The 27,599-nt window shown below is 36.1% G+C and overlaps 1 protein-coding gene across 6 annotated transcripts in view; it reads left to right on the plus strand.

The window, feature by feature from the left end:
* The window catches only part of KLF12 (KLF transcription factor 12), a 566,208-nt gene that overhangs the window by 264,928 nt on the left and 273,681 nt on the right, over positions 1-27,599 (plus strand). For all 6 annotated transcript variants that reach the window (XM_081045624.1, XM_081045623.1, XM_081045621.1 and 3 more), the window contains one exon: positions 18,902-18,966. In XM_081045624.1, coding sequence (XP_080901750.1) covers positions 18,946-18,966 — 21 coding nt within the window. In that variant the 5' untranslated portion in view covers positions 18,902-18,945. The remainder of the gene's footprint in view (positions 1-18,901; positions 18,967-27,599) is intronic.

Below are 27,599 nucleotides of genomic sequence, written 5' to 3' on the forward strand. Positions count from 1 at the left end.
ATGTCATTTTATGTTGGATCCCAAAAGAGGATGGGATTGTTGAGATGTTATGACTGCCTGACAGTTACATTTAACATGCAGGCCTTGACACTGAGCCACGAGAGCAGATGAGCACAGAGACCATAGATGGAGTTTATTGTCACTATTACAGAGGGAGCTGAAAGAAAACACCAGAGAGGTTCTGAGTGGTTTGTAGTCTGGGCAATTCCATTTTGCTTTTGTTGACGAAATAGTTAAAGGAGCAGATTTTTTATCTTCTTAAAATATTAAAATTGGAAGCATTTTTCGTAAGAAAAAGACATTTCCTAGAGAAGAAGAAATGTTATTTCTCAGTCTAATGCCAAAAAGCGTTGCAGCTATTATCGATCTGTTTCCTACTTTTATTTAAACATATAGATCTTTAATTGCAAGGGACTTGTAAGTTAAAAATACCTTTTATGAGTAAGTTTCTTGGTGGAGAAATCTAATTTTCAACATGAACACCATAAATGGAAACTGCTGTCTCTCTGTGATAATTCTATAATAATTGTACTGATTTATGATGGATATATTTGTTATCCAAAAAAAGTTACAATGAAATGGAATTAAATTCAGTTATTGTATAGCTAAAAATTTCTTTTCAGTTTGAAATCTTCACATGGAGAGTTAACAGATTCATCAGAAAAAAAACAAAAACATGATGTGCCTTTTCAAAGTGATCTTTCTGAATCATTTATGACAAGACTAAGATGCTGCCTAAATATTTGAATGTGATGGAGTTAAACATAATTTCCAGTAAAACAGAAATAGCATATCTGGTAAAAACTACATTTATGAACAGTTTGAACAGTGACCCTTCCCAAAGGTGATTTTGCCTTGTTGAAATTATAGTGTGGATTTATTTTGCATACCGTTTCAGCAATGGTAAGCTCCCCCATAGGGCATTTCTGCATCTTAAGTCACTTTTGCTGTAGATAATTAGCCATGTATTATGCATAAGAAAGCAGAGTAACTGCAAGGAGGGAGGGAGAAGAGAGGTATGGGAGATCCTGAAAAATTTCTCATGAGCAAGGGTTTGAAAATGAAGAATTCATGGTGTAGCAACGTTATTACTAATTTAAAATTGGTAAACTGCCCTTGAAGTTTCACTGACTGAAGATGGTTGTTGCCTTGATACTTTTTTTAATTGAAAAAAAGTAGCAGGCAACCATGATGAGGACTTTTAAAGGGTTTCTCATGGCCCTGGTTGTTCCAACCCTCCTTTCTCACATTCTCCTATGACAGTGTTCTGGAAGGTAACACATAGCTGACAGGCACCTCTGAATAATCCGGTGCCCCCTGTACCCTCCCCGTCTGTAGCAGAGTCAGCAGTGACCCTTGGTGACAGCTCTGGGACTGTGTGCTCTGATGCTTCACCCTCTTTGCTTCTCTGAGAGTGGACAATCTGATATGGCAGGCCCCGGCTTTTCCATGTCTTCACTGCTCCTTGGCTAATTACTTCCAACTCAGACCATTTGTTTGAGGTGTATGTGTAAGTCTAAAAGTAAATACGTGTGCGTATCATTGATATCGCTGCAGACATTTGCCAGCTTATCTAAGGAAAATGGCTTTCCTTTTTTACTTCTATTTCTATTAATGAAATGATAATAAGCTCATTTCTGCTCTTCCATCCTTTTTTATGGCTATGCTAAACCTGTGTGTATATAGTCTATATTTAGCAAATAGATTAAAATAGAATTTCCCAATAAAGAGAACAGTTAGAAATACAATCAAATGAGATCTCAAATAAAAGCAAGTGACTAGTCATGTTCAGAGGATTTCAGACTTCCTGTACTTCTATGAATCATCTATGTTGACTTTCTATTGTTGTTGTTGTTTTTAGTTTGAGGGCATTTATGTGTTCACTTATTTTTAGTTCACGTTTTCACCAGAATACAGTTCACTTGCAGAAAAATGCACATATAACAAATGTACAAATGGATGAACTTCCACAAAGTGAATGTATACGCTCAATGTTATGTCATAAAACATTACCAACAGTCACTCACACGAGTGTCAACTGCTATCTCATCTCCATCACCACAGATGACTGCCTGTGCCTGAACACCACAGGGGTACAACACGTCCCCTTGTCTGGCTTTTGTCACTCAACATTATGTTTTTGAGATTCAACCATATTCTTTTTTATTGCTGTATGATATTCCACTGTATGAATATATCAAAAAGCTTCCACAGATTTCTTTATCCATTTTACTGTTGATGGACGTTTCTCATATTTAGCTGCTATGAATATTCTTGTAAATGCCTTTGGGGGGACATATGTACAAATTTCTGTGTAGCATATTTCTAGAAGTAGAATTGCTGAATCTTAAGGAATATATTTTTATGTTAGGAGATACTGCCAAACAGTTTTCTTAAGTGACTGTACCAATTTAGACGTTTATCAACATTACATGAAAATTGCACATGCCCCATTTGTCGTTATTTCCATATTTTTTTGCTCTCTAGTTTTGCCTTTCTGATGGCTGTGTATTGTTGTCTCCTGGTGGCTTTAATTCACACTTTTCTAATGACTAGTGTTGATGCATATCTTTCATATGTTAGTGGCTATTTGACCATGTTTTGGGAGGAACTTGTCAAGGTATTTTGGTCCATTAAAAAAAACAACTTTTTCTTTTTTTCACTTTTTCCTTGTTTGTTCATTTATAAAATTGAACCAAATCCTAAGTCCAGTATTTCACCTGATGAGGAAGTGAGACTCATGGAAAAGTGACTCAGAAATATGTTGTTTATTTGTTTAACAAATGTTTATCAAACATCTCTTATGTTCTATACCTTTATAGTGGTAAAAAGACAGTGTCTGCTTAAAAGCGTTTGTACTCTAGTGGGATATTAGACAAGTAAAACGACTGCAAGAAGACTTGGTATTGAGTGCTTTGATAATTAGTGTCAAGAAGAGAGCCCAGTGAAAAAGCATAAGCAAGGGTGAATAATAGTTTTAAGAAAAGACTTCCCATAAAACAAGAAAAGGAGCCAAAACTTAGATGAAAAGTTGGTGTTAGCCAGATGAAAATGAGTATGGGGAATAGTGTTTTAGGTAGAGGAAACAAAGTCATGTTTGTGAGATAGCAATGCCTATGGAGCAAAAGGGTGTGTTTGCCTGTGTATGGAGGGGTGGTGGTGGTGGTTTAAAAAGTCTTAAAGTACTCATTCATTTATTTAATGTGCCAAAGCCCATGTAAATCACAAGGACACGAGGGTGGGAAAATTAACAACAGCAATGATAATAATAACTAATATTTATGGAGTGTTTCTGGTGTGCCGGGCACTGCTAAACACTTTACTTGCGTTATTTCACTTAATTCCTATTGCCATCCTATGATGTAGTCACTGTTACTGCTGTTTTATATTTGAGAAAACTGGGTCCTAGGGAGGCTAAGTAGCTTCGTTCAGCCCTAGAATGCCCCTGTGCCCACTGAAAATATGATCTATTTGGAACTTCAACTATTACCCAAAGAATTATATGTAAAATTGTAATTGCATTGAGGGTTACAGTAGCTTTACGTTAGATATGGATCTGTATATCATAACAGTAAGAGTTGTAAGATACCGGAATAGATGATAAGAATGAAATTGTCTAACATTTTTTTAAATTGTAGGTATATTATAAAATAGTATATATACTATACTAATACGATCTATAAACTGTTATATATAAAAATACTTCCATCCCCTTGTGAAAATGAAAAGGCAATAAACTATAGTAGCTAAGAGCACAGAGTCTTGTGTCAAAATGCTTGGTTTGATTCCTGACTCCACCATTTATTATTTAAATACCCATGTCACACTCTTAAACTCTCTACCTCACTTGGAAAAACATTGTCTTAAATCCCTACTATGTTCATTTCAAAATTTGGTGGTCCTGGGAGGAAAACCTGTACATTTGCCTTTGGTCTTTTTCCTGAAAGTTTCAACATGCTGAATGAACACCAACAAAAAAATCATTTGCATACTGAGACCTTGTAAAGTACATTGCTTTTGGGCCTGCAGAAAATTTTTGGATTGAATTTAAGGCACTGAAAAATAGGTGATAATTGAAATGTCAGCAACTATAATTTTAACAATTCTAGTTGATGCTACTGGAATATTAAAGATACCTGTTAAATACATTTTTTTTCTTTTCAGTATATAAATTTTAATATACATCCCATATCTCCCCAGCCATATTTTCTATATCAAGTCCCCTGTGGCAATTTTATCTTTGAATACAAACTCTTCTTGTTCAATATTTGAGTAGTGATAATGGGTTTTATTCTATAAATAACAGCCTTAGTACCCTATACTACAGCCGGAATAACTTTATCATTTGCAAGAATTACAGTGCTTTATATTCCAAAGAGCAATTTTAATGTTTTATTCATTGCCAGTAAACAAATGCAGAACACATGAAGAAAACTGTTTATTGGCCTAGAATGGGCAAATATATTGTTGTGTTACTGGGGTGCCCCTGTGCCCACGGGGCTGGCAGGCCTTTACTGCTGAAATGCAGTGTTCCAGGGGCCTTCTAGAACAATGCAAATTATATTTAAATTAGCACTCTAAGCAGGTCTGAGCTGATGAGTAATTCAAACTATGTAAGGATACTTGGCAATTTTATTTTATTCAGAGCTAGTTTAAGAGTTACCCGTCCCCTCAAAGAGTTGCCCAATAGCTTACTTGTCAAACTTTTCCTCAGAAAAGGAAACTAATCCAGGTGTGTGGTCGACAGTAGCCTGCTGCGTGCAGCAAATCTATTCTGACCCTCTTGTTTTACTTAACATCTGCGATTTTTTTAAACTGTATTCATAACATACTGTTTCTTTTAATACAGATTCTCAAAAAAAAGAAAAACCTGCACGTAAAATTGATGCTTCATAAGAAGCACCATGTTTTATCATATGCGTTTATGTTTCTCCTGGCACACCATTGAAAGGCCCAGGTAAATCTAGGGTCTCTAGTATGTAATTTCCTTGTCCTCCTACACATTTTGCATCTGAAGGCCAGACAATACAACACATATCATGAATCGGCTTGTGTGGACAGTAGTTTTGTTTTGGTTCTTGTCAGTACAGCGGTACAGCCAATATTTTAAAAATTAGCAGATTCCATCAGTGGGTACTAACTTCATTTCACTTGAATATAGCTACAGGGCATCTGTTGTCAGAAGCTGAGTCGCACTGGCCCTTGGCAGAGGGCGTTCCTTGTCCCTGCTGTTTCCAGCCTTATTTTGGCTGGCTGCACGCCTCTGTTTCAGCCTCCCGGCTCCTGTTAGCATTTAGATTTGTAGCTCCCTAAGTTAATGAGCCCAGAGCTACCCAGTTGATGTACTGTGAGTGGGTTATACGTATGCTGTGATAGTACTGATTTCCTCAGACCATGGAGGGTGAGGTGATAAAGGTTGGGAAGCACTGAATTATCCTTTTGGTAACTTCATGCGTGGCCCTGCACCCCCAGGGTGCCTCAGGGTTGTGGGTTCCAGGAATCCTTTGCCTCTCTTGTGTTTATGTTTAGTTCTTGTGGAGAACTGTCCTCTAGTAAAGGCCTTCTGTAGACTCAGAAGTATTAAATCCACATGCTCTTTAACCAGGTGGATCCTCTGTCTGATGTCCAAGGTTTTAATTTGTCAGCGAAGCAGTATCTGTCGAGCATAGCCCTGCTTCTGTTGCCTGATAGGGATGGATCCAGACTGGCAGCATTCTCGCTCATAAAGTGCGTCTGACTGGAGCCCAGAAGGAAGGAGGTGTTGGTAGAAGTCACGTGATTGAAAAAATTTTCTTTGCGTGTAACTCCATGAAAACAATGGGGGCTAGTATAACTTATAATGTGTGGTTGTTTTTTAGGTGCTGTTAAATGTTTACAAAAGAGCCGCAAAATTCTGTAAATGTACAATGAATTCCTTCACCTCTTTTGTACAATATGAAAATTATAAACTCTGTTAATGAAATTTAGTTATTCAGAAGAATGCCTGAAGAGCAACATACAAGGAGCAGCAGTAAGACACAGAATAGATGAAAATGTTATTGTCAGTAGGTTTGACATTTTGAAATTTATGAGGATTGTTTGGCTTGAGTTTCCAAGTGGTGTTGTAACATAACATACTAGCTGTGTTCAATTTAATGATGTATATTTTGTCCAATGCATTTCCCATCAGCAGGAGTGGATATGTGATGCAGAATAGGCTACATTTTATTTTATCAATTTATATACAGCTATGCTTCAGGACATAACAGTGAACGTTAGGTTACATTTCTGGTCCTCCGGGAATCTTTTAGTTTTAATAGACTATGAGGATTATGTAAAGCCCTTGACACTTGAGTTCAGGCATAGATGTGCATGAGTGACTGTGCTTTTTGGAAGACACACACAACATTTTTGAGCTCACTTTGCAGAGTTTTCAAAGATAATCTGGTAAGATAAAAATCAGAAACCAGCATACACCAAATTCAATCTTTACAATTATCACTCTCTAAGGAGGTAAAGAATGTGCTCAATTACCAGTACATGTTGTGATGCATTTACATCCAGATGCATTAAATGCTAGGTTAAACAAGAAAATTATCTTCTGGGAGTTTAGTGGACAAAGTAGACATGTCATTAAGTTCTATATAAAATACAATGAGAAGCTAAGAAAATTCCCATTCTGGTGTACAAGGCTTTGAAGTGTTGGACCTTGACCAGTACTGTTTACTACAAATACAATACAAGCAGCTTAAGTCATTTTAGAGTTGCTCATTGCCATGTTAGAAAGAAATATGTGAAATTAAATTCAGTAATATATTTTATTTAACCCGATATAGCCACAATAGTACCAATTCAACATGTAATCAATGTAAAATGATAAATGAAATATTCAAATTACTTTTTTTGGTAAAAGGTCTTCCAGATCTGGTGGGTATTCCACACTTGCAGAATGACTGAATGTGGACCAGCCACATTTCAAATGCTCAGTAGACGCGTGGCTGGTGGACTGATAGCACTGCTTGGCTTTTAGTCTCTTCGGTACAGTGAGCAGAGATTTTATATGGTTCGAATTCATTCTTTTATGGCAGTTTTGTTTTAGGGTGCTGATATCTGTGCTTTCTGAAACCTAGCGTCCTCCTTTCTGTTTAGCAACACTAAGGATTTAGTTGGAAAGAGGAGGAAGGAGGGTAAGTACTTGTTGACTCAGTGAATAAGTGATTAACAGTTCATAGTAAAAGATCAAAGTGTGGATTTCCTCATAATTAAGGGAATAACACCGATGATATTAACGAGGCCATCAAGGAGAGTGTAGAAGTTGAGAGCCAAAATCTGACTAATTCTGGAATAGATGTAATATTAAGTAATTAAGTTTTTAAAAATAAAGCCAAATAATCACCATAAACGGGAATTCTGGATGATGGATTTTCAGCATGATCTTTACATCTGTGGGTTTTAGTTTATATGGATCTTATTACTATGAAAAATTATAAATCCATCTTCTGTTGCTCCTCTTTCTCTATAAAAGGAGAGTATGACATGTATGTATGTATGTTTTCTGGAAATCTGTTTGCCTTTAAATTAGCATGATTTAATAATGTAGACTACCCACAGAGGTTCATGTATTGTTGTTTTTCTGATCTTCTTTGGAATCTGGCAGATTCTATGGCCTACTAATATTGCTTAATTCTGTGTTTTAAAAACCAGAGTAGTATTTATTGATATCAATAAGAAAAATAATAATTTAATAATAGCTAGTATTTTTGTCAAATGGCTTCTGCAAATTTTATTTCTTAGATTCTCCAGACACAGCAAACATACTGCAAGGTAGGCATTATTTTAGCTGTTTCTGTGGATGTTGAAAAACTGAATTTTAGAGAGATTGGGACTAGGCCATGGCTCTGTGATTTGGAAATAGAAAAGCTGAGATTTGAATTCAGGGCTGGAGGATGCTAAATCTCATTTATTATTCTGGAGCTAATAAGGGGATTTTAAGGAAACATACTCGTAAGTTCCTCTCGTGAAGTTTGCAGTTTGTGGTCTTACAAAAATGGGAGAGCTATTTTCCAGTACCTTCTGAGGCTCCTGAGACTTCTGGGGTGTATGTGGGAGTGTTCTTGTACCTCTGAGAAAACCTACATTAAAAACAAAATCACTGGCAAATAAGAACTCTACTCCACTTTATTTAATTTAAACCCCTCGGTCTACAGAACATACATGGAGAAATGCTATCCAGACGGTGGCCATCGCAAGACTCAGACCGGCAGTGGCTCCCGGTCAGAACTGTGAATGAGGACACCAGTCTCTTCCATGGCTGCTTGGATCCACAAAGTGAATGCTGCTGTGACAGTTTGTGCCATTTCAGTGCGTGGTGGCACTCCTGACGTCTGGCCACATCTGTAACTAGACATTTGCTCAGGCATAGCGCTTCCCTCAAGCGCACGGCTCAGAAGCTTCCAGTGAGAGGCACTGTGTATGGCATGAGAAGAACAGAGTGTGTTCACATCCCGGCTGTGCAATTCCGCAGCCATCACACTCTTATTTCTTCCCTTGTAACGTAGAGGTTAATATCTCCTCTCCCCAGTGAGGATTACCTGAGATCACGCGTGTAAAGTACCTGCCACATTGGTTGGCATGTACCTGATTTACGGATTATATATTTCCTGCTGCGATAGTATTATAAATAATATACTCCTTTAAATGATACAAGACGAAGTAATAGATACATTTCTGAGCATTCAGCGTAGCTGTGGTACAACTGTAGGGAAGGAAATTATTGACAGTCACAGATAAACTCTGTTACAATGCCGTGCTTTATGGAACTGTGCTTAGAAGGGAAATCCTCCCTGCTCACCCTCAGAATTCTCCAGGGCCACTCCCCAGGATTGTTTAGCTACTGGTGTGTCTACAGGCTGAGCTTTGGAAATAGTGAAAATATTTCACTCCATTGTCCCCTTTTTATCTCCTAAGCATTTCTCTTCATGCCATATAGTTGAGATATGTGGCGTGCTAAGTTACAGTTGACACATTAGTTATCCATTTTATACCTACCCCGAGCAGGCTAGGGGCCACCGGGAATGAGAAGTTTGGGTAAGTTTCGTGAGTTCAGCAATTCAGAGTTAGAACGCAAACTCGGTTAACCAATATTAATGTAGTCTCGTGCATAGCGTATGCCTGGCTACCCTATGCATTTTTAAAACATAGGATTCATAGGACCCACAATATTGTAAATGGAAAGAGACTTGAAGATTTTTCAAACCCCTTAATTTCATAGGTGAAGAAGCTGAGGCCCGGATAGGTTAGTTAATTTATCACTTGGCACATAATAGTTAATGGCAGTATTGCAGTATAATAAAGGAAGAATGACCATATTGCTTTCTCCATCTATTTCGACACGAGTCTCACCAAGCAAATAGTGTTTTATGGTGAGCGACAAGAATTCAGCATATTGTTAAGGACAGTAGAAACTCCAAACAAAACGCATCATATAATTTGCTTGCATTAAAAACTGCTGCCAGGTATAAAGGGTTATTCCAGAGAGTTGGAAGACTAGATGCCTGTCAAGTTGCTTGCCCTCCTGTGACCAAGAGGGGTTCATGTAGCCACCTCTTGATAATTGATTGGTCCATGGGTGATAGCTAACTTGGAAGTGATTGCTTGCATATTCTGGACACCACCCTACAATTTGGATAATCTGTGTTTCTATGTCTGTAAAATGAGAGGAATAACACTACATCCGTCACAAGGTTTTGAGGACTGTACAAGTAGGGTAATTAGTAGTTAAAACAGTTCCTAGCACTCGTAAGTCTGTGTGTTTGCTCATGCTTGAACCAGTTACTCCTCCTCGTCTCCTACTATTACTGAGAATTGACACCACCCCACTCAGAGTACAGTTTGAATTCAGTTCTTTGGCCAGAAGCTTTCCCTTGCTGTATCTCCCAAGATGTATTTAGTCACCTTCAAAAATAAATTTAGGGAATTTAAGGGATTGTACTTTTAAAATCGGATGTTTTTTGAATAACACTATATTTAAATTAAAATGTAAAAATGCATTCCCCATACGTATTGGGGAAATACATGTGAGCTTAACCTGCTTACTTCCAGTGATTATGTGACAGTTAATTGACTTTTGAACACTTCTTAAAAATTAGAATAGAGATTAATCCATATGTTATTTATAAGACTAATCCTGATTTTAGTATTTTAGTTTTATGTATGTCTCCAAGTAGGTTTTTAAGCCTGCAGTTGGCAAAGTTTAGTTTTGAGATTATTTTTCAAAATGCTTTTGATATGTGTTGGCTGCTACACTATTATTTTTCAAAATCATTAGAATATTCTAGAGTATTTTTAAAAAGATAAACTTATATAATTTACATACGCTTCAGGAATTTCTCTCTAGTCATATTTTCCACCACTGTTTGTGTGTGTGTATGTGTACATGTGCGCATGTACTACTGTCTGTGAGTGTATTTTCATTGATTTATGTGTGAATAATAAATATTTTAAAATATTTGGTCTGAGGGTCAGAGATGTCAGAAATAATTTTAAATGATGGAACGTGACATAGTTCATGAGAAAGGTCTTTCAAAGTCACGTTTTCATAGAATTAGCTTTTTAAAATCGTATTTTAAATCGTCTGATGCTCATTGTGTGTGTACACTTGTTCTTAGTAAATTTTTCGTATTTGTGTGCACCGTATGTACATATGTATTTTCACACATATGTGTACATATATGTATGAATGTTCTCAGTCAGATTGAAATAGCCTAATTCCTAATATATCCCCTTTCCCTGAAATGTCTTCTGTTCCCCACTTGTCAAGACTCAGCTTTGTTTCACTTCCTCTGTAAGGCTTGTATGGGTTCCTTAAACTCCCATTATACTTTGCTCTTTCACCAGAATTCCTATGATTAATTAAGGGTGTCAGCCTGATATAGGTTAGAGATTATATACTTTGATCACAGTTATTTCCATTGTAAAATGTGGGCATTAATCCTAGGTAATTGAAATGGCTAATCTTTGTACACGAATTTATTAAATATATGTAAAAGCACCTAGTTAGTGTAAACATGGTAAACATTCAATAGATGGTGTTGTTATTGTTGTACTTATTTTACTAATTTGTATTTGTCTCACTTATGTTGTCTGTGGGCTTCTTTAAATCAGATACTGTGGCATATGATTTTTAAGGTCCTCACTTCCTCACCTGTAGGTGATTCGTGGATGAATTAATAGCAGCATATAGGTACCACGTAATAAATTCACTACTGTAAATCAGTGGGCCTTCATCACCTCGCAATTTCTTGGATTCTATTTCACTGGACCTCCAATTTTGATATTTTTCAGTTTCTAAAGGAGTGTTTTTCTTCCCTTATAAACAAGAACTAACCTAATATATCGTTTGTCATTCTCAACAAATAGTATTTTGATTTTCTGGTATTATTTAGTTATGGAAGAAGCATATGGTTATGCAATCCATTTGACAGTCTAGTAATTTGCTCATCACTGAGAAATACTAATTGATTATGTATTTGTTATGACAGCTACATAGCTATGTGTTGTGGACCAGATTACGAGCTATATAGGACAATGATTATGATGTCTGAATGTACAAACTGGATTGATGAGTTCAGCTGGTCAAAACTATTGTTCAGTAAGGCACTCAGCAGCCCATAAGATATTCATTAAAAATATCAAATAAATCCTCTTGTTTCTGTATCATTATGTCAAAATGTCAGTAAAACAAATCAGTTTGGTTCTCTGATCCGTCTTTCAAATTGTATTTTAAAATCTTCCTGTGATAAAACTGTTAGAAGAGGTTGAACATAAAAGTATCCTAAAAATACATCATCTGGTATTTTCTAATAATTGTTAAATATTTTAAGAATGCAAATTTCATTTAAATGTCAACTGTAATTGTGTGCCATTTGTTTTTCTACTCAGGTTTTACAGTTTGACGGAATGTTTTGCCAACAATTTAATAAATATTTGTTTTATTTCACAGGAATTAATTCAAAACTGGATAGGAGCAGCATACTTTAATCAACTATTGTTGTAATGGACCAGAAAATAAATTTACTTCCTAAGCAAACTGTTTACTATGCATTTCAATGGGATTTATCTTGCTTAGCATTGGCAAGCTAAACACAGAAGGCAACAACAATTAATAAGAAAGCCAAATATGTATACTGCATACTAAATAAGGCAACATATTTTTCTTGAATATGTCATAGATCTTTCGTATATAAAATTTATTACCCCATAATGTATACCTTAGCTGTGTTCAGAGAGCACCCATTGAAGTGAAGTAGTAGAGAAATCATTTAGCTGTGTGAATTATGCATTTTTAATTGGTGCCAAATATGTGTTTATCATGATTTTATTGTCAGTTGTTTTCAAAATTTTAAGTTTGCTTTTCTGTGTCTATAAATCCTACAACCACATTATACTTACATAAAAGTGCTAAGGCATGAACTGGAGGTTAAAACATAGCTGGGCACTCTTGTTATTTCCTCTCTCCTTCCAGCCTCTTAAAAAAAATCCAAAGACTTGAACATTTTTAGCATGCTGGTTTCAAATACGTCGAGAGGATGAAGAGAAGATGTCAGTGTTCTTATGGGAATACAAACGTGTGTGTGGCCAAGTTACTTTTGGCAGAATGTAGTTACATAGGAAGTAGTTGTACGTATGAGTACAGATTGCATATGCTCATATTTGTGTTGCAATCTAAATCACATAAATTAGACATATGAAGACAGAACTTAATCATCTTGTTAGTCCTTTGCAATACAAATCAGATTTTTGACTATGCAGTCCCAATAAAATGGCAATTACACTTGAATATGAGCATAACATAAATTACTTTTCAAACCATTATATTGAACACAGTATATGTAAATAAATGCTTAACTCATTTGCTGTGGTTACTTTCTTTTAAAGGTTTATTTGTTCTCTGTCTGCATAGAATAATAGAGTGTAATATAAGCTGAAAACAGATTAAAAGAGTAATTTCCATGTCAGTGTGCTTTTGCTTTACCTCCTCCCTCTGAAAACGGCTGTATATTTAGTGAGTTCTATTCTTAAATGATTTCTCAAGCTTCTAGGCAAACCTTTCTCCAAATGAGGCTTTAACTCTTAAAGGTTGCTCTTTCTATATTATCATTTGCTTTTTTTTACTAGTGAACATTTCTTGGGTGAAAGCATATTTTCAGGGGAACATGAAACTGGAAATTGGGAAGAACAATTTAATAAATGGAGACTTTTCAATGGATTTATACATAAGTAACAGAATTCCAAGGGGATTGTTATTGCATTTAGATTATTAATGACCTTTGAATTCCCTTCTTCCTGTTTCTATTGGCTATTTCATCATTGAATTCTCTTAATGGAAGAATTGTTGACACTATGTTGTGGGACCCTAGGGTGGAGATGCCATTGTCTCTATTCTCAGGACCTTCTTGTGATAAACATGGGATAATGGTTGAAGGTGGTTCTGAGGAAGTGTAATGTGGGCTAGCGTGGGTCATTGCCTGTTCCCAGTTCTCAGCAAAGTTTAAGTGGAAAGAGGAGTCTGGGCACTTGATGCAAATGTCTACAAATCAGTGTGTGTGTGTGTGTGTGTGTGTGTGTGTGTGTGATTCTGTAAATGATATACATGTATGGAGTAGGGATGAGACTGATATGTGTTGAATATGTGCCAGATAGTTTGGTATGCGCATTGTATCCATTATGCTTTTCAATATTCCTAGGCTACCCCTTCCCCTCCCCAAAGAGGTTGTATTATACCAGTTTAATAAAGGAGAAAAGGGGGTAGCGTGTAAAGTTGAACAGGTTGCCCCCGAGCCACCTTACCCGTGGTTAAAACCAGTGTTTACTCTGTCTGATGTTCACACGTGAGTCTTTTCCATGCCAGCACCTGGCCTTTTCCTGTGGGGTGGAACATGTCGTTCATTCATGTGAGATCGTGAAATTCTGGGTATAGAAGTGTTCTTGACGTTTCTTTATCATCACCTGGATTGCCTGATGAGTCAGAGTAGGGAGGTGGAAATGTGTGCCTTGTTTTTCGTCTCAAGGAAAGGAAGTAATGCTAGAAAGTAGGTGTGTAATTACTAAATATGTCCAGAGAATACTCTGCACTGAAGTTTTTTGTGCTTTTCTTTTTTAAAAAATTAATCGGATCTTTGCTATGATGGTCTTCAGTTAATAAATGTAATGAAAACTGGATTACTTAATATGAGAAAAATGCTTTCTCTGTGGATCCTACCCACCTGAACTGAAGTGATGTCTATTAAAAGTTTGAACATTCTTAAGTAAGATACATAGGAGAATTGTCACTCTTAATCTTTAATCATGAATCACGAAAATTATGTGTATTTTATATGTAGATGTTACTTAGAATATAGACCCATCTGTACCCCAAAACAGAAAATAACTATTCTTCCCTATTCATTGTGAGAGGCATTCTCTAAAATCGGATATTTTTATAGACATGATTTGCTAACTACCAGTGGCCTATACTAAAAAAAGAGTATGTGAACACTAGTTTACTTCACTGTAGAGAATGATATGTGTGCCACGGAATCCATGTCTTTTCTCAGCAGTAAGAAGTCTCATGCTGTACAAGTTCAGAAGAGATACAGTAGTGTCACCTGTCACCTAGCAACAAGCTTACTTGCTTTGTCTTTTACATTGTAAGTCAAAATACATATGAAAACGTCGTACTTAGATTTGCATTTATCTCCAGAAATATTTAGCGTAACCGTCAAATATTTTTAATTCCTAAGATAACTCACCACGACAGATAAAACAAGTAACTTTAAATGAAAAAGAAAAAGGCAACATATATATATATTAGAAACCTTGATACAAGGTAAAGCCGACCTGGATCTGTTATATAATATCTCAGACTTCAGTGCCTGCTGAGTTCCCTAATCGGCTTTAAAAATTATGGTAACTGACTTGTTTACATAAACCTTTATTACTTGACTTTTTAAAAAATCAGTACCTGAAAACAGGAGATCATAACTAATGAAGCAGTGATTTGTAAAGTTGAATCTAGAAGACAGAATTCCAGATGGGATTGCTGTATCAGCACCAGAATTCAATTTACTTGAAACAGAGCAATTAAATTACGTGTGTGGGGAGAGTGGAATAACCTGACTCGTCAGGTATCTGTAAACATCTTTAAAACGTGTTTCTCCATCTCTATTTAAAGATACATAAAGGGGTTCTCAGAGGAACTAGCAACAAGTGTACTTATGGGTCCTGGAGTATTGAGGATGAGTTGAACACTAACCTTTAAAGATTGAGAACATAATAGATCATTTATGATGAGATGAAGAGCCAGCATCCTGTGACTACGGGTAATATAATGCCGGTACTCTGGGGTAATTATTCTGAAGTAACTCCTCATTCATTAAGGAGGGTAGCGTCCACTTTCATTCTGGCCAAGGGCATTTCTGTTGTCTAGGGAACTCTCTTGAAATTCTAAAGGATGAAGGCTGACCATGTGTAGAAATTTTAGCGGAGAAAACAAGAGTTTGAAAGTGAAGAATTCAGAAAGTCATTCTCTATTGTTTGTAGCTATTTAAGAGAAGTAGGTGTAACTAGAATTTCTACAGACTGTCCACTAAAGCATGAATATTTACCAGCAGTTCTAGCAACAACGGTTTTGTTTAAAAGTAAATAAATAATTCTTTCCAAAATATAATAACTTATGCCTGTTCTTATTTTTTATCTTTTTCATATTGAAATAAATGACCAACCCTTTGCTTTCCTTTACTTGACAATTGAGAATCATTTTTGAAGCTGGGAAAGGAAGGACTAAAGCCATTTGTAATGAGTTTTTGATGAGGGCGGTGACCTTTAAAACTTCTGTGCTTTGAGAGATTTACTGAATAATTTCTCAAATGCATTTGGCAGAGCTAAGTAATCATTTAATTAGGAAATTGATGAGATATTAATTAGTATTGGAAATGTGCCTTTTTCCTATTTTATATCATGGCTTGGTTTTGATGGGGATCTGGGGGAACAACACCAAGGGCCTCTTAGCATGAATAAAATTAGAAGTTCTTCTGTTCTATCTTGTGGTCTTAATTTAGGCAAATGTATTTTTTTTTCCTATTTAATATCTGGGCTATTTATGGAAGAGTGGTTATTCTTAAATATATGAAAGCCCAGATTGCTGTATAAACATTGCTTCAATGTTTAGGGTAGGTGGGGTAGCTTCAATGGAGAAAGAAATTGGGTGTCAGAGAGGTTGGTTGAGTTGTGTAAGGTTACACAGCCAATGGATGGCAGAAGTGAGAGTAGGGCAGGTCTTCTCAACTCTATGTCTTCATTTGCTGTCATTTGTGGTACTTAAAGTTTAGGGGTGTAAGATGGGAGCTGCAGAGCCAGAGATGATCTTGAGCACACTCTTTGAAGAAAACAATAGTGAGCATTGTACCTGGCTTTCCCCAGGTTTAAAACATGCAGAGGTAGACTTTTAAGTTGTAGATGGTTGCAAAGATAAACCGTGAAGAGCTATGCACTAAGATTTGGGCCTAAGGGGGTTTTTAAGGACCATGACATCATCTGACTTGTACCTTGGGTATGAAATTAACCTCTGATCATCACTGTCAAATGGATCTTAAAATAGTTCATGTGCTCAACTGACAGAACTGCTTTTGGAACAAATGATATCATTAGGTTACTTTGTAAATCACACAGTGCTGAAAATGGGTGATAATGTGTTATGTATAGTTCATGTAATGTTTATTTCAGTCTGCAGATTAATCGTACCTAAAAGATGAATTATATAATTAAGGCCCTGGTTACTTGGGTAAGAAATACCCACATAATTGATATAACGATGAGTTTTCTTTATTTGATTTTTCTTTCATTTCTCATTATTAGCTTCACTCGTTCAGCAAACGAGTGAATTGATCTCCTAAAATTTGCTATATTTTGTATTGGGAAATAGAGATGGGAATGGCACTGTGTTTGCTTGTGTTTCTTCTGGTGGGAATATAAATTGGTATAGCCTGTTTTCAAAGCGATTTGGTGACATATTTTGACTGCCTGAAAAAAACCCATATTAGTTCGATCCACTAATTATATTTGTATAATTATATTCTAAAGAAATAAATAATGGAGCAGATTAGCGCAGCTAAGTACAATAGTTAGGATGAGGCTGCCTGGCTGGGGTGAGTGCTGGTGAAAGTCTACACTAGGCCCGCATCACCAGTCCCCACTTCCTGATTAGCCTGTCTAGAGAGGGCATCCTTTTTAGTTGCACAAAAGTGTCATCCAGGCTAGCAGAGGCCCTGATGTATACAAGAAAATGCTCATGGTATATTAAAATGTGAGAGAAAAAAAAATCACAACCACATTTTGAGATATAAGTAGCCAGAAAGTAAGATTAAAGCCAGTTTTGAAGTACCGGGTATGTGGTACTATGAGGTTGGAACTGATTGGTTTAGATATATTTTAAAGACTAGAGAGGACAAAATATGTTTGATGAGAATATGGTATATTAAATGACTTTTTAATTCTTTTTAAGAGATTCTATATTATGGCTTCATAATGTAAAGTGGAAGAATGATACTCTGAATTTCAAGAGACTATTTCTAGTCTTCCACTATAGTATAATATTAAAATAATGCATTTATTTTATATTGCCTTTTAGTAGCATTTCTAGTAGTAGTAAAAACTGTAGTATATACGAGTATTAGGAGATTATTTTGAGATGAGAAAGAGACTAGAAGAGGAGAAAGGAAGAGGAGGGGAGAAGAGGAGAGAGAGAGTAAGAGAGAGAGATTTAAAACTGGAATAAAATTAAAGTCCAGTTCCCCTGCAGGCTCAAGCCCATGAAACTTCTGAATTCTGCTACATTTCCTTTAAGGCTTTATGAGTTAGTGAGGTTTTTTTTTTTTTTGCTTCAAATGTATGGAAACACATGCAAAAGGAAACCTTCCCCAATGCTGCAGTACAGACATTGGCACGGAATATCTAAGGACTCCAAGGCGTGTCCCCTTTTGAGTATAATTCCAATGGAAAAAAAGTCAACTGTGTTTAATAAGCTGGCTTACGTGAATGCCAAAGAAAATTTGCTTCATGAAATGGAAATTCTGAAGCAAGTTACATAATGCTGAGAGAAAATAAATAGGAGAACTTTTAAGATACATCCAAAGGGGGCAAAATGGTCTATTATAATAAGAACTCTCCAATCCAGCAATATTTATTTCATTATATTTGGTAAGATCCAAATGGTCCTAGGGGTTTGGGAGCTTTCAGAAACCATATAAATATTTACTTGTTTAATTTTTAAGAAGTGACATGTGTTAACTTAGATCAGTTTTTAAAAGTTCCTTGGGTATTGATTGACCAACATGGCGCCACCAAAAGGTGCTCATATTACTTATTCTGCACATTTGTGTCCACAGTGAAGAGAAAAAAAAAATCATTTCCGCTGGAAAACAGCATTATTTCAAAAATCTCTTAGTTGCTAAGAATGATGGAGCCAGGTGCTTCAGTTGGAGTATTTAGGAGTTCTCTTTCATATATTAAATTTACTTTTAATCTGCTTTCTCCTCGGGCTTCTCTCTCTGTTGCATTCCCCATCTTTTTTTCCCTCCTTCTCTCCCTGATCTTTGTCCAGGTTTTCATTACCTGGTGCCCACCATGTGTCTCAGTGTCATAGCTGCTGTTTCTCCCTCTCTTGCCTCATTTCTCCGTTTTGCCCTTCTCATGTCTGCTAAAGAGCAAGCAAAAAACAAACAAGGAAAGAAAAAATATTTGCCAGCTATTATTTCCATGTCGCTCCACTAATCAAGGACTTTAAAGAATTGCAGGCTTAAGATCCCCCCCCACCTCCCAATGAAATGATATTAATGAATATGCGGAACCTTTTCTCATTATTTGTTTTTGTGTGCTTTTTTTGTAGAATCAATGTGACTCTAGAAACAAATGGATGAATGAATATTCCATATGAAGAGGAAAACAATAAAGGTTGGTTTGTCAAATTGTATAATTGCAGTAAAAATTATATTTTAAATCTGACTTTTGGGCAGGTGTTCTTACTTGAGCACTTATCTGAATATGAATACAGGTCCATACTTAGACACACGCAGCTATCTGTAAAGTGTAATTTTTATTTTTAATCCCTTAAATTTATGAGGAGGCAAACTGTTTTTGTGCAAGTTTAGCTGTCAGTTTCCTCAACTTATTTTAAGAATCAACTTACAGATGAATATTAAAAAGCGGTAAACCACTTGATACAACTGATCACAGGGACAAAAAAGAAAGCCTGAGTTTGTTTAGTACACGTCAGTTCCTACAAGCATAATTCTCATACCTGCACCATATGGTGTATGATTGCTCTCAAATGCCGTCTTCTTTGCCCCCACAGTCTTGATTTTCCTCAGAAAGGTAAGATGATTATGAAAGACTTTTAACTTTAGTATCTGACAGACAAGTACCAGTATGAACTAGAGGAGGAAAAAATCCTGTGAATATCAACAATAATCAAATGCTGGGTATTACTTTATTTGTTGTAGTTATTTGCGCTTTTCTTGTACTGTATACTGATAATATAAAAATCAACAGTGATACTAAGAAAATTATATGTTAAACCAACTCCATTTCATAATGTTTTTTTTGTTTTGTTTTGTTTTGCTTTGTTTTACACTGAACAGGTCTGGTACACATGTGCCTCGTAACTCTTCATATAACTGCACAACACATAAAATTTCATATTTCCTTTTCCCCAGTTACTCCCGCTACTTTCAAATAAATGTGTAGTCATGCCATGTCTTTTTCTGCCCGTCTACTTTCACAGTTACTTGCAAATGATTTTCCAGGGTATATCTTTAACTTAAAACTGCCTTCCTCCTCCCTCCTCATTGCTAAAATTGATCCTTTCTATACATATTTGTATCTGAAAAATTTTGAGACCTCTAGGAGTATTGATTCAGAGATGATACATGGAGACTAATGGGTGTATCAGTTACGTGCTTTTTCATGACCTCAGTGTTGCCTGTGTGAGTGCATTTACTTCGTGAGAATTAATTATGTACTTATTTGTATGTAGATAAGTGGTATGCTAGGGAACTGTCTCTGGGGACAGGGGTATGGAGGCCTGATCTGTAGTTTTTGTCAATTCGCAGGGTGTAAACACTCCCACTATGGCTGGCTTCAAAGGTTTAACTAACTCACAGGATTCCTTAAAATTTAACATTTGGCACACATGAGTGGGGTTGAGCTAGTGCTAGCACACCACTGATAGTATAATTTCATTTATAAAGTAAAGTTAAACAATTTCGTGTACTCTTTCAGACAACTGGGGCAGAGGTAGTAAATTGACGTTTCCCGGGCTCATCCCTATGGAAACATGGAAACCTTCTTCACTCATTACCATGCAGAACGTATTTACCCCTTTCCTTATGTATGATGTTGATATTGTACTCCTTTGCTTTTGTTCAATTGTTATTAAATTTTTATGTTTGAATGGATTAGTGTTAGCTTTGTAAGTTTATACGCTTTGACAATGTCTTTGTTCTGTAACTAATTTTATGATAACTGAAGATGATGGCAAGGAGAATCATTGTTACTACTTTCCCTGAGGATAAACTCTTAAAATATTATTGTGATTGACCATAATATATTGTATGTGGTTCTCACTAAATAATTGTGCTCCATAGCTTATAACTCATAAGTTCCTAAGTCTTTACAAAGGAAAGAGCAGTGAGTATTTCACTGAATGTGTTTGTCGCAGTGAATTATTTTTTCTATTGATGTTTTTCATATTTTTGATCAATATTTTCAGTTATACATGCCTTTCAACAGAGAATACATTCAGTACTTGTTTTTAAGCCTACTTGAGTCAGGTGCTGTTAGTTTTAACAAAGTCTGATTGTGAGAGAAAATTACAGAGTTTGAAAATTTATCTTTTCTAAATATTTCAAATATATTGACAAGGTCTGTATTAAGATGAAGTTTTAAGACTGTCAGCAGTGGAAGCAACATTGCCATTCTCTACATAATTGAAAAGGGATTTGACTGTGGCTCTTAAAACTGTTTTGTGCATTTCCAGTGGTAATGCACTCTTGCCAAGAGTAATAGAATGTCATAATATGCCTTTCTGCTTAGTTTCTAAAATTTAAACACCTTAGCAGCATTTGTGAAATTTCTTTTGTGGCCATACCAAGAGTCTTACTTCCAGGAGCAGTTTTCATCTGCCATTTCCTTAAAAACACACACACACACACACACCAAAAACTCTCTCTCTCTCTCTCTATATATATATATGTATATATATGTATATATACACATACATATATATACATATATGTATATATATACACATACATATATATGTATATATACACATACATATATATACATATATGTATATATATTTGCATTGTTATTTCCTTTACTCAGTTTTAAAGTTTTTTTCTTTTACTCAATTACATTGCACTTGATTTTGTCCTTTTATCACTTGCCAGTAGAAAACATGAAATAAATTCCTTAAATTTCTCAGCCATTTATTATTTTCTGCTCACACGTATCTGCATAAAATCCATCTATATGCTCTTTAAAGCTGATTTCAGCAGTTGGTGTTGTTGTGAATGAGGTGGCTGGTTTGTGGACTTTGCTCCACAACCTGGCCTTGCTCTACTTATTTTCCAGCCTTTGCAGTGTTTGCCAAGTGCTTCTCAGATGCTACTTTAGAGCAAGTGTCGGAAACATACCCATACATATACAGCAGTCTGTGAAAACTTCTGCTCCGTGACGACTGTTGATGCGCAGCTGCTTATACCATCCAGCATAACACTGGGTGACTTCTACTTCTTGTGTTTGGAATCTAAGAGGACAATAGCAAACCTTTCTGAGAAAGCTTTAATTCCCTACTAAAAAAAAATTGTTTCATTGTGATGGACATAGATACAAGTATGTATGTAGTGTGGTTGCTTTTAATTTCTTTTCCATGAAGTTTCAAGCCATCTTCCTTCACACAGGATAGAAAGATTGTAAAAGCAGCCATCCAGCTTTTCTTTCATTTTGAACTAAGTAGGCATAGAGGCTCAGAAAGCCCCATTGGTGTTAAGGAAACATCAGCACTGGGCTGCTGCTGTAGGTTTATGTAGAGTATGAGTAGCTTTCTGGGCAGTAAACATGGAATCAAAAAAAGACAAGTCTTGGCTCTGTGATTCTCTGATTTTAGACCAGTGACTTCCTTCTGAATTCTACTTTTGTCAATTGCAAAGTGAAACTAATAACACCTGTCCTACCTATTTCAAGAGTCGTGATGGGAATGAAAGAGAATACAACATAACTGAATACAGTTTAAAGTTGTAGGATTATAGTATTGATACTATTATTTTTCTAGCATAAAACAGAAATGCACGACTTTGTTGTATGACTTTATATCATAAAGTCTAACATTTTCGGAACTGGACGCGCCCTCAAAGGTCACATACTGTAACATGCACCTGGAGTGTGGCTGCCTCCTATAAGAGTAGTTTGGGTCTCAGCATCATGTTGAGTACTTCTTGGAATTTCCTCCTGCATGTGGCCTATAAGAGTAGTTTGGGTCTCAGCGTCATGTTGAGTACTTCTTGGAATTTCCTCCTGCATGTGGCCTATTCCCAGGCCACATTCACCCTATTTCCAGGCATATTGAATTATATTACAAATTCTTCATTTTATAGAGCCAAATCGATAGAGTTGATAATGATAGAAATTAGTAGATATACCACATATTTATTAAAATATCCAGAATTAGGTCACTCTGCTGTCAAGTCGGGGCACCTTTGGGTGTGTCATTTCTCTTATCTGGGAAGTAAGAACAAAATGGCATAAAGGGATTTGAGAAAGATTACGCAATTATTGAAGTAGAATAATGGGTTTATTATTTGAAAAGATGGTTCATTTTAAACACATTAAATCATTCCAAGCCCCATCACTTCACCACCTCACACCTATTAACATTTGTTGAACATAATTTGCAGCATCTTTGTATGCATATGTACAAGTAAATAGAGATGGTTTTACACAAATAGGATCATATTTATGCTTTGTGTTTCTAATGAAGTTATTTTTTCACTTTTCCAAAATAATGGAACAAATAGAAACTGAATTTAAACTGAATGAATTTATTAATTTCAAATTAATGTCCTTTCACCAAAGTGATGCTATTACGGAAGAGTTAAGGAAAAGAAAAATGACTTGACTGAATTTAAATTTAAACAGCATCTTTTGACTTTTTCCTAAGAAAATGGGAAAATTTGTGATGTTTTCTGACTTCCTTTTCTCTCTTTTTCTTGTAGTACCTTTTTCAAAGTAAGGTTATTACCCTCTATTTCTGATTGTTAATCATAATTATCAAAGTCATTTCATCTTAATTCTTAATTTTTCTCAAATACGGAAACATTGCTTTACTGTCATTTGGTGTTGCTGTGAAGGCTGAAGCAAATTGGTGTTTCATTTGTTCTTATTTTGCGTTTTGGTCAGATGTCCATAGACTATTTTTAGTAAGCTAGAAGTTCAGTAACTTCATTGATTTTTGTCTTGGTTTTTATCATGCTGTATTGATTTTTCTTGGATCCTGCCATTAAACTCTGAGAAGTAGCATCTGTTTTTATGTCTTCAGATTTTAAAATTATAATTAAAGTATGTTTTCTTGGTTTTGTTCTCTTCTTTAGTAACGCTGAAAATATGTATAGTATTTCTCCTTGGTTTTCCATATAGTGTTTCTCCTGTGGTCTTCACCTTTAACTTTTTAATTGCACTTCCTGTGCTTTCCCACTAAACACTTTTACTTCTTGTGTTTTCAATCAAATTTTTTATTGTTCAGTTCCCGAAGTGGCTCTGTAGTATTTTGTAGCTCTGTCAGCTTATTTTCATCTGTTTCCTTTATCTTGTATTAAATTGTTTGAATCCTGTACTTCTTCCTTGAACATTGCTATTTAAAGAAAGAGGTTTTTTTTTTTAGTCTATGAAGTGTTATTTGTCTAGATTCTTTATTTGATTCCCTGAGTAATTTCTCTGGTGATGTTTGTTCTTCACTGGCCTTTTGCTGTTTACATTTCTCTCTCGTTTTTTGATATTTGCTGTTTTTATGCACTGTTCCCTTGGGGCCTCTCTGATTATTACCCATCTTTTTTTTTTTTTAATTGGGGAATATTGGGGGACAGTGTGTTTCCCCAGGGCCCATCAGCTCCAAGTCGTTGTCCTTCAATCTAGCTGTGGAGGGCTCAGCTCAGCTAAGTCCAGTCGCCGTTTTCAGTCTTTAGTTGTAGGGGGTGCAGCCCACCATCCCATGCGGGAATTGAACCGGCAACCTTGTTGAGAGCTCCTGCTCTAACCAACTGAGCCATCCACCCACCCCTCTGGAAGCCACTGTCTTCAATCTAGTTGTGGAGGGCGCAGCTCATTCTCCCATGTGGGAATCGAACCAGCAACCATGTTGTGCAGAGCTTGTGCTCTAACCATCTGAGCCATCTGGCTGCCCAGATTATTACCCATTTTTAAATGGGGCCAGTAGTTGGCAGTATTGCAGGTAGTATTGTGGGCAGGAACCCAAACAGTTTGGGTATGAGCTAGATGAGTCCAAGTCTTTGACCTGAGTTTGTTATTTCAATACTCGCTAAATAAAGGTGTCCTTTACAGAGTCTTCCCTCTATTTCCATTGCACGGCAAAGCCTCTTGAGACAAAGACGCCTGTCTCCCTTCCTTCTGCCACTACCAGAAGGCCCCCTTGACGCCAACACTAAATTCTGAAAATGCTCTGTCTGTGTATTTGCTCTTTCAGCACCACTCTCTCTGCTTTATTTTTGTTTTTTAACTGGCTAGACCTTTCATAACTGTGATTTTCACTTGTAGGAAATTCTATGTCTTGATCAAGATCTGAGGAGGTGTGTGTCCATTCCCAGTGGCCTCTCAGATTTCACAGTCTTTGACAGGTATGCCTTGATTGGCAATCTGAGTTTCTGACTGTTTTTACTTTTATTAAAGATGGAGTTTTTCCTCCTGTTGTTTTCTCAATTCACTTTAAAAGTTTTCAGGGAGTTTTAAAGGAAGGATATAAAAATGCCTTGATGTTACTATTTTTAAATAAATAATATTTTAGACACATTTCAGTGACCCATGGAAAGAGTATTTAAATAGGAGCTTGGCTCTGTACTCAGACCTCCTGGGTTTCAATCCTGGCTCTGCCGGGGCTTCACCTGGATTGTGTCTTTCCTTGTCCTGTCTGTGATGCGGGTATAATGATGATGATGATAATGCCTTCTCCATAAAGTTGTTGCGAAGGTTAAATGAGAAAAAAGAAAGCTAAAGTATTTGTTTATTGCCTGGCAGTTTCTAAGTGCTCATTACAATGGCTATTTTCATTAGTTCAAGCTCTGTTAATTGTGTTTAGAATATAGTCAGTTTGGTTTTAGGAAAATTTTCTGCTCAGGCCAATATTTATATATTTCTTCCTTTGACTAAAGATATGCTGAGATGTACTAGCATGCCTGGGGATACCGGGTATCCTATTTAATATATCAGCTCTGGTTTTAGGGTCTGACTGAGGACTTCCAAATTGTTACTCTATAAGGAATAGATACATCTGGCTTTCTCTCAGAGAAAATAAAATCCTTGAAGACATTGGAAATGCTGTGGTAGTTGGTACACATGTTATTTGGTTTTCTCACAGAATGTTGACAACTTCTATTGTATTAGGGTTCTTCAGAGACACAGAACCAATAGAAGATTTTATCTATATATCATCTATCTATCTATCTATCTATCTATCTATCTATCTATCTATCTATCTATCTGGGTATCTGTCTATATATCTATATCTGTATCTATCTGTCTATCTGTCTATCCATATCTGTCTATCTCTCTATCTAATGTATATGAATATGTGATTTATTATAAGGAATTTGTTCATATGATCATGGAGATTTAGAAGTCCCATGATAGGCTGGCCGTCTGCAAGCTTGCAACTCAGGAAATCCAGTGGTGTAATCCCAAAGGCCTGAGAACCAGGGGAACCATTGCAATGGGGTAAATCCAAGTCCAAGGACAGGAGAAGGCTGATATCTAAGCTTAAGCAGTCAAGAAGGGACTGAATTCTCTCTCTTCCTCTATTTTATGTCCTATTCAGGCTCTTAACAGATTGGATGAGGCCCACCCACAATCTTCTTTACTGAGTCTGCTTATTCAAATGCTAATCCCATCCAGAAACACCCTCACAACACCCCAGAAATAATGTTTAATGTGAGCACCCTGTGGCCCAATCAAGCTGACACATAAAATTAACCATCACATCTATCCTGTACTGTGATTAAATCCAGCAGTCATATATTTAGCATTTATTATTTGTTAGACACTGGGCTACAAAGACGAATCATATTTAGACTCTGCCCTCATATCTTCATCATTTCAGGGACAGGCAAATAATTTACTACGATTTGGTGTGATTAGTGCTACAATATATTTAATAAAACCTGGGGAGTTGGTTGGGCCATGGATAGTTTTACGTATGAAGTGACGTTGACCTGGGCCTTGCACGGCAGTATCACAGTGACTGGAAGAAATGGGAACAACCAAAAAAAGGTGCAATCTTTTGTTTAAAAAAAATTTCTTCATAAATAGAAAAGTCATGTTTTGTTTCCTTTGGACCCAGAGGTGCCCTGCACAATTTCTTCTTGGAGTTAAGGATAAATGCAATATCTTTAAATACTTCAGCTAGAATCTATTGAGGCTCATGGTTCCAAATAATTTTATTTCTCCTTACCTGTCTTTCCCCTCCCTCTCTGTCTCCCTGTGTCTCTTACTCTCTGTCTCTCTGTCTCTCTCTCTCTCTCTGTTGCTCTTTCTCTCTCTCTGTCACTGGTTTATGTGCTCTTGAGCTCTCACTCTCTTTTTTGCTCACACATTTTCATTCTTGAGAAACTCCGGCTACTTGATGATAGCAGTTCATCAGCTAAGTTTTGTGTCATCTATTTAGAGTGCATTATCAAAGTAGTTTAAATAACATATATTTTACCAGAAGATTTCGAGGGATCATAAAAACGAGCATCTCCTAAACATAACCATTTTAGTTAATATTTTGATTTAATGATAACATTATGGTATTAAAGCAACATAGTCATTGATTATTAAAAACATTTATTAAAGTATAATATCTATCTGGTTAATTTTATGTATCAATTCTATACATGAAAAAAATAATAGTAACCTCCTTCCTCTCTCCCAAGCTATGTTAGGTGAGAATTGTTTTCTTACTGTTCTCCAAAGAGACTTTTATTTAATAAGATCATGAATAATTGTTGACAGTAATGAGTTCAGTTCTTTATCTTTTACATGATTTAGTCCTTCACTATACTGTATAGCCTAATGGAAGTAAGACTCACAAATATTCCAATTTAAAGTCCAATTTAATTAATTATTGATAGTCAACATGCTTTGTGTTCCTGGAACTAGTTAGGTGCCAAATTCTGTACCAGTTAGAGAAACAGAACCATGGGAATGGTATAGAATATGGGATTCATGATCAGGATGTGGCCTCATTCAGTTGTAGGAGCTAGTCTAAGCAAGTTGCTTCTGTAAATTTGGTACTAGGCCTGAAGTCATCTGGGCAGGCA

The sequence above is a fragment of the Rhinolophus hipposideros genome (assembly GCF_964194185.1).
Source record: "Rhinolophus hipposideros genome assembly, chromosome: 4".
NCBI lineage: Eukaryota > Metazoa > Chordata > Mammalia > Chiroptera > Rhinolophidae > Rhinolophus > Rhinolophus hipposideros.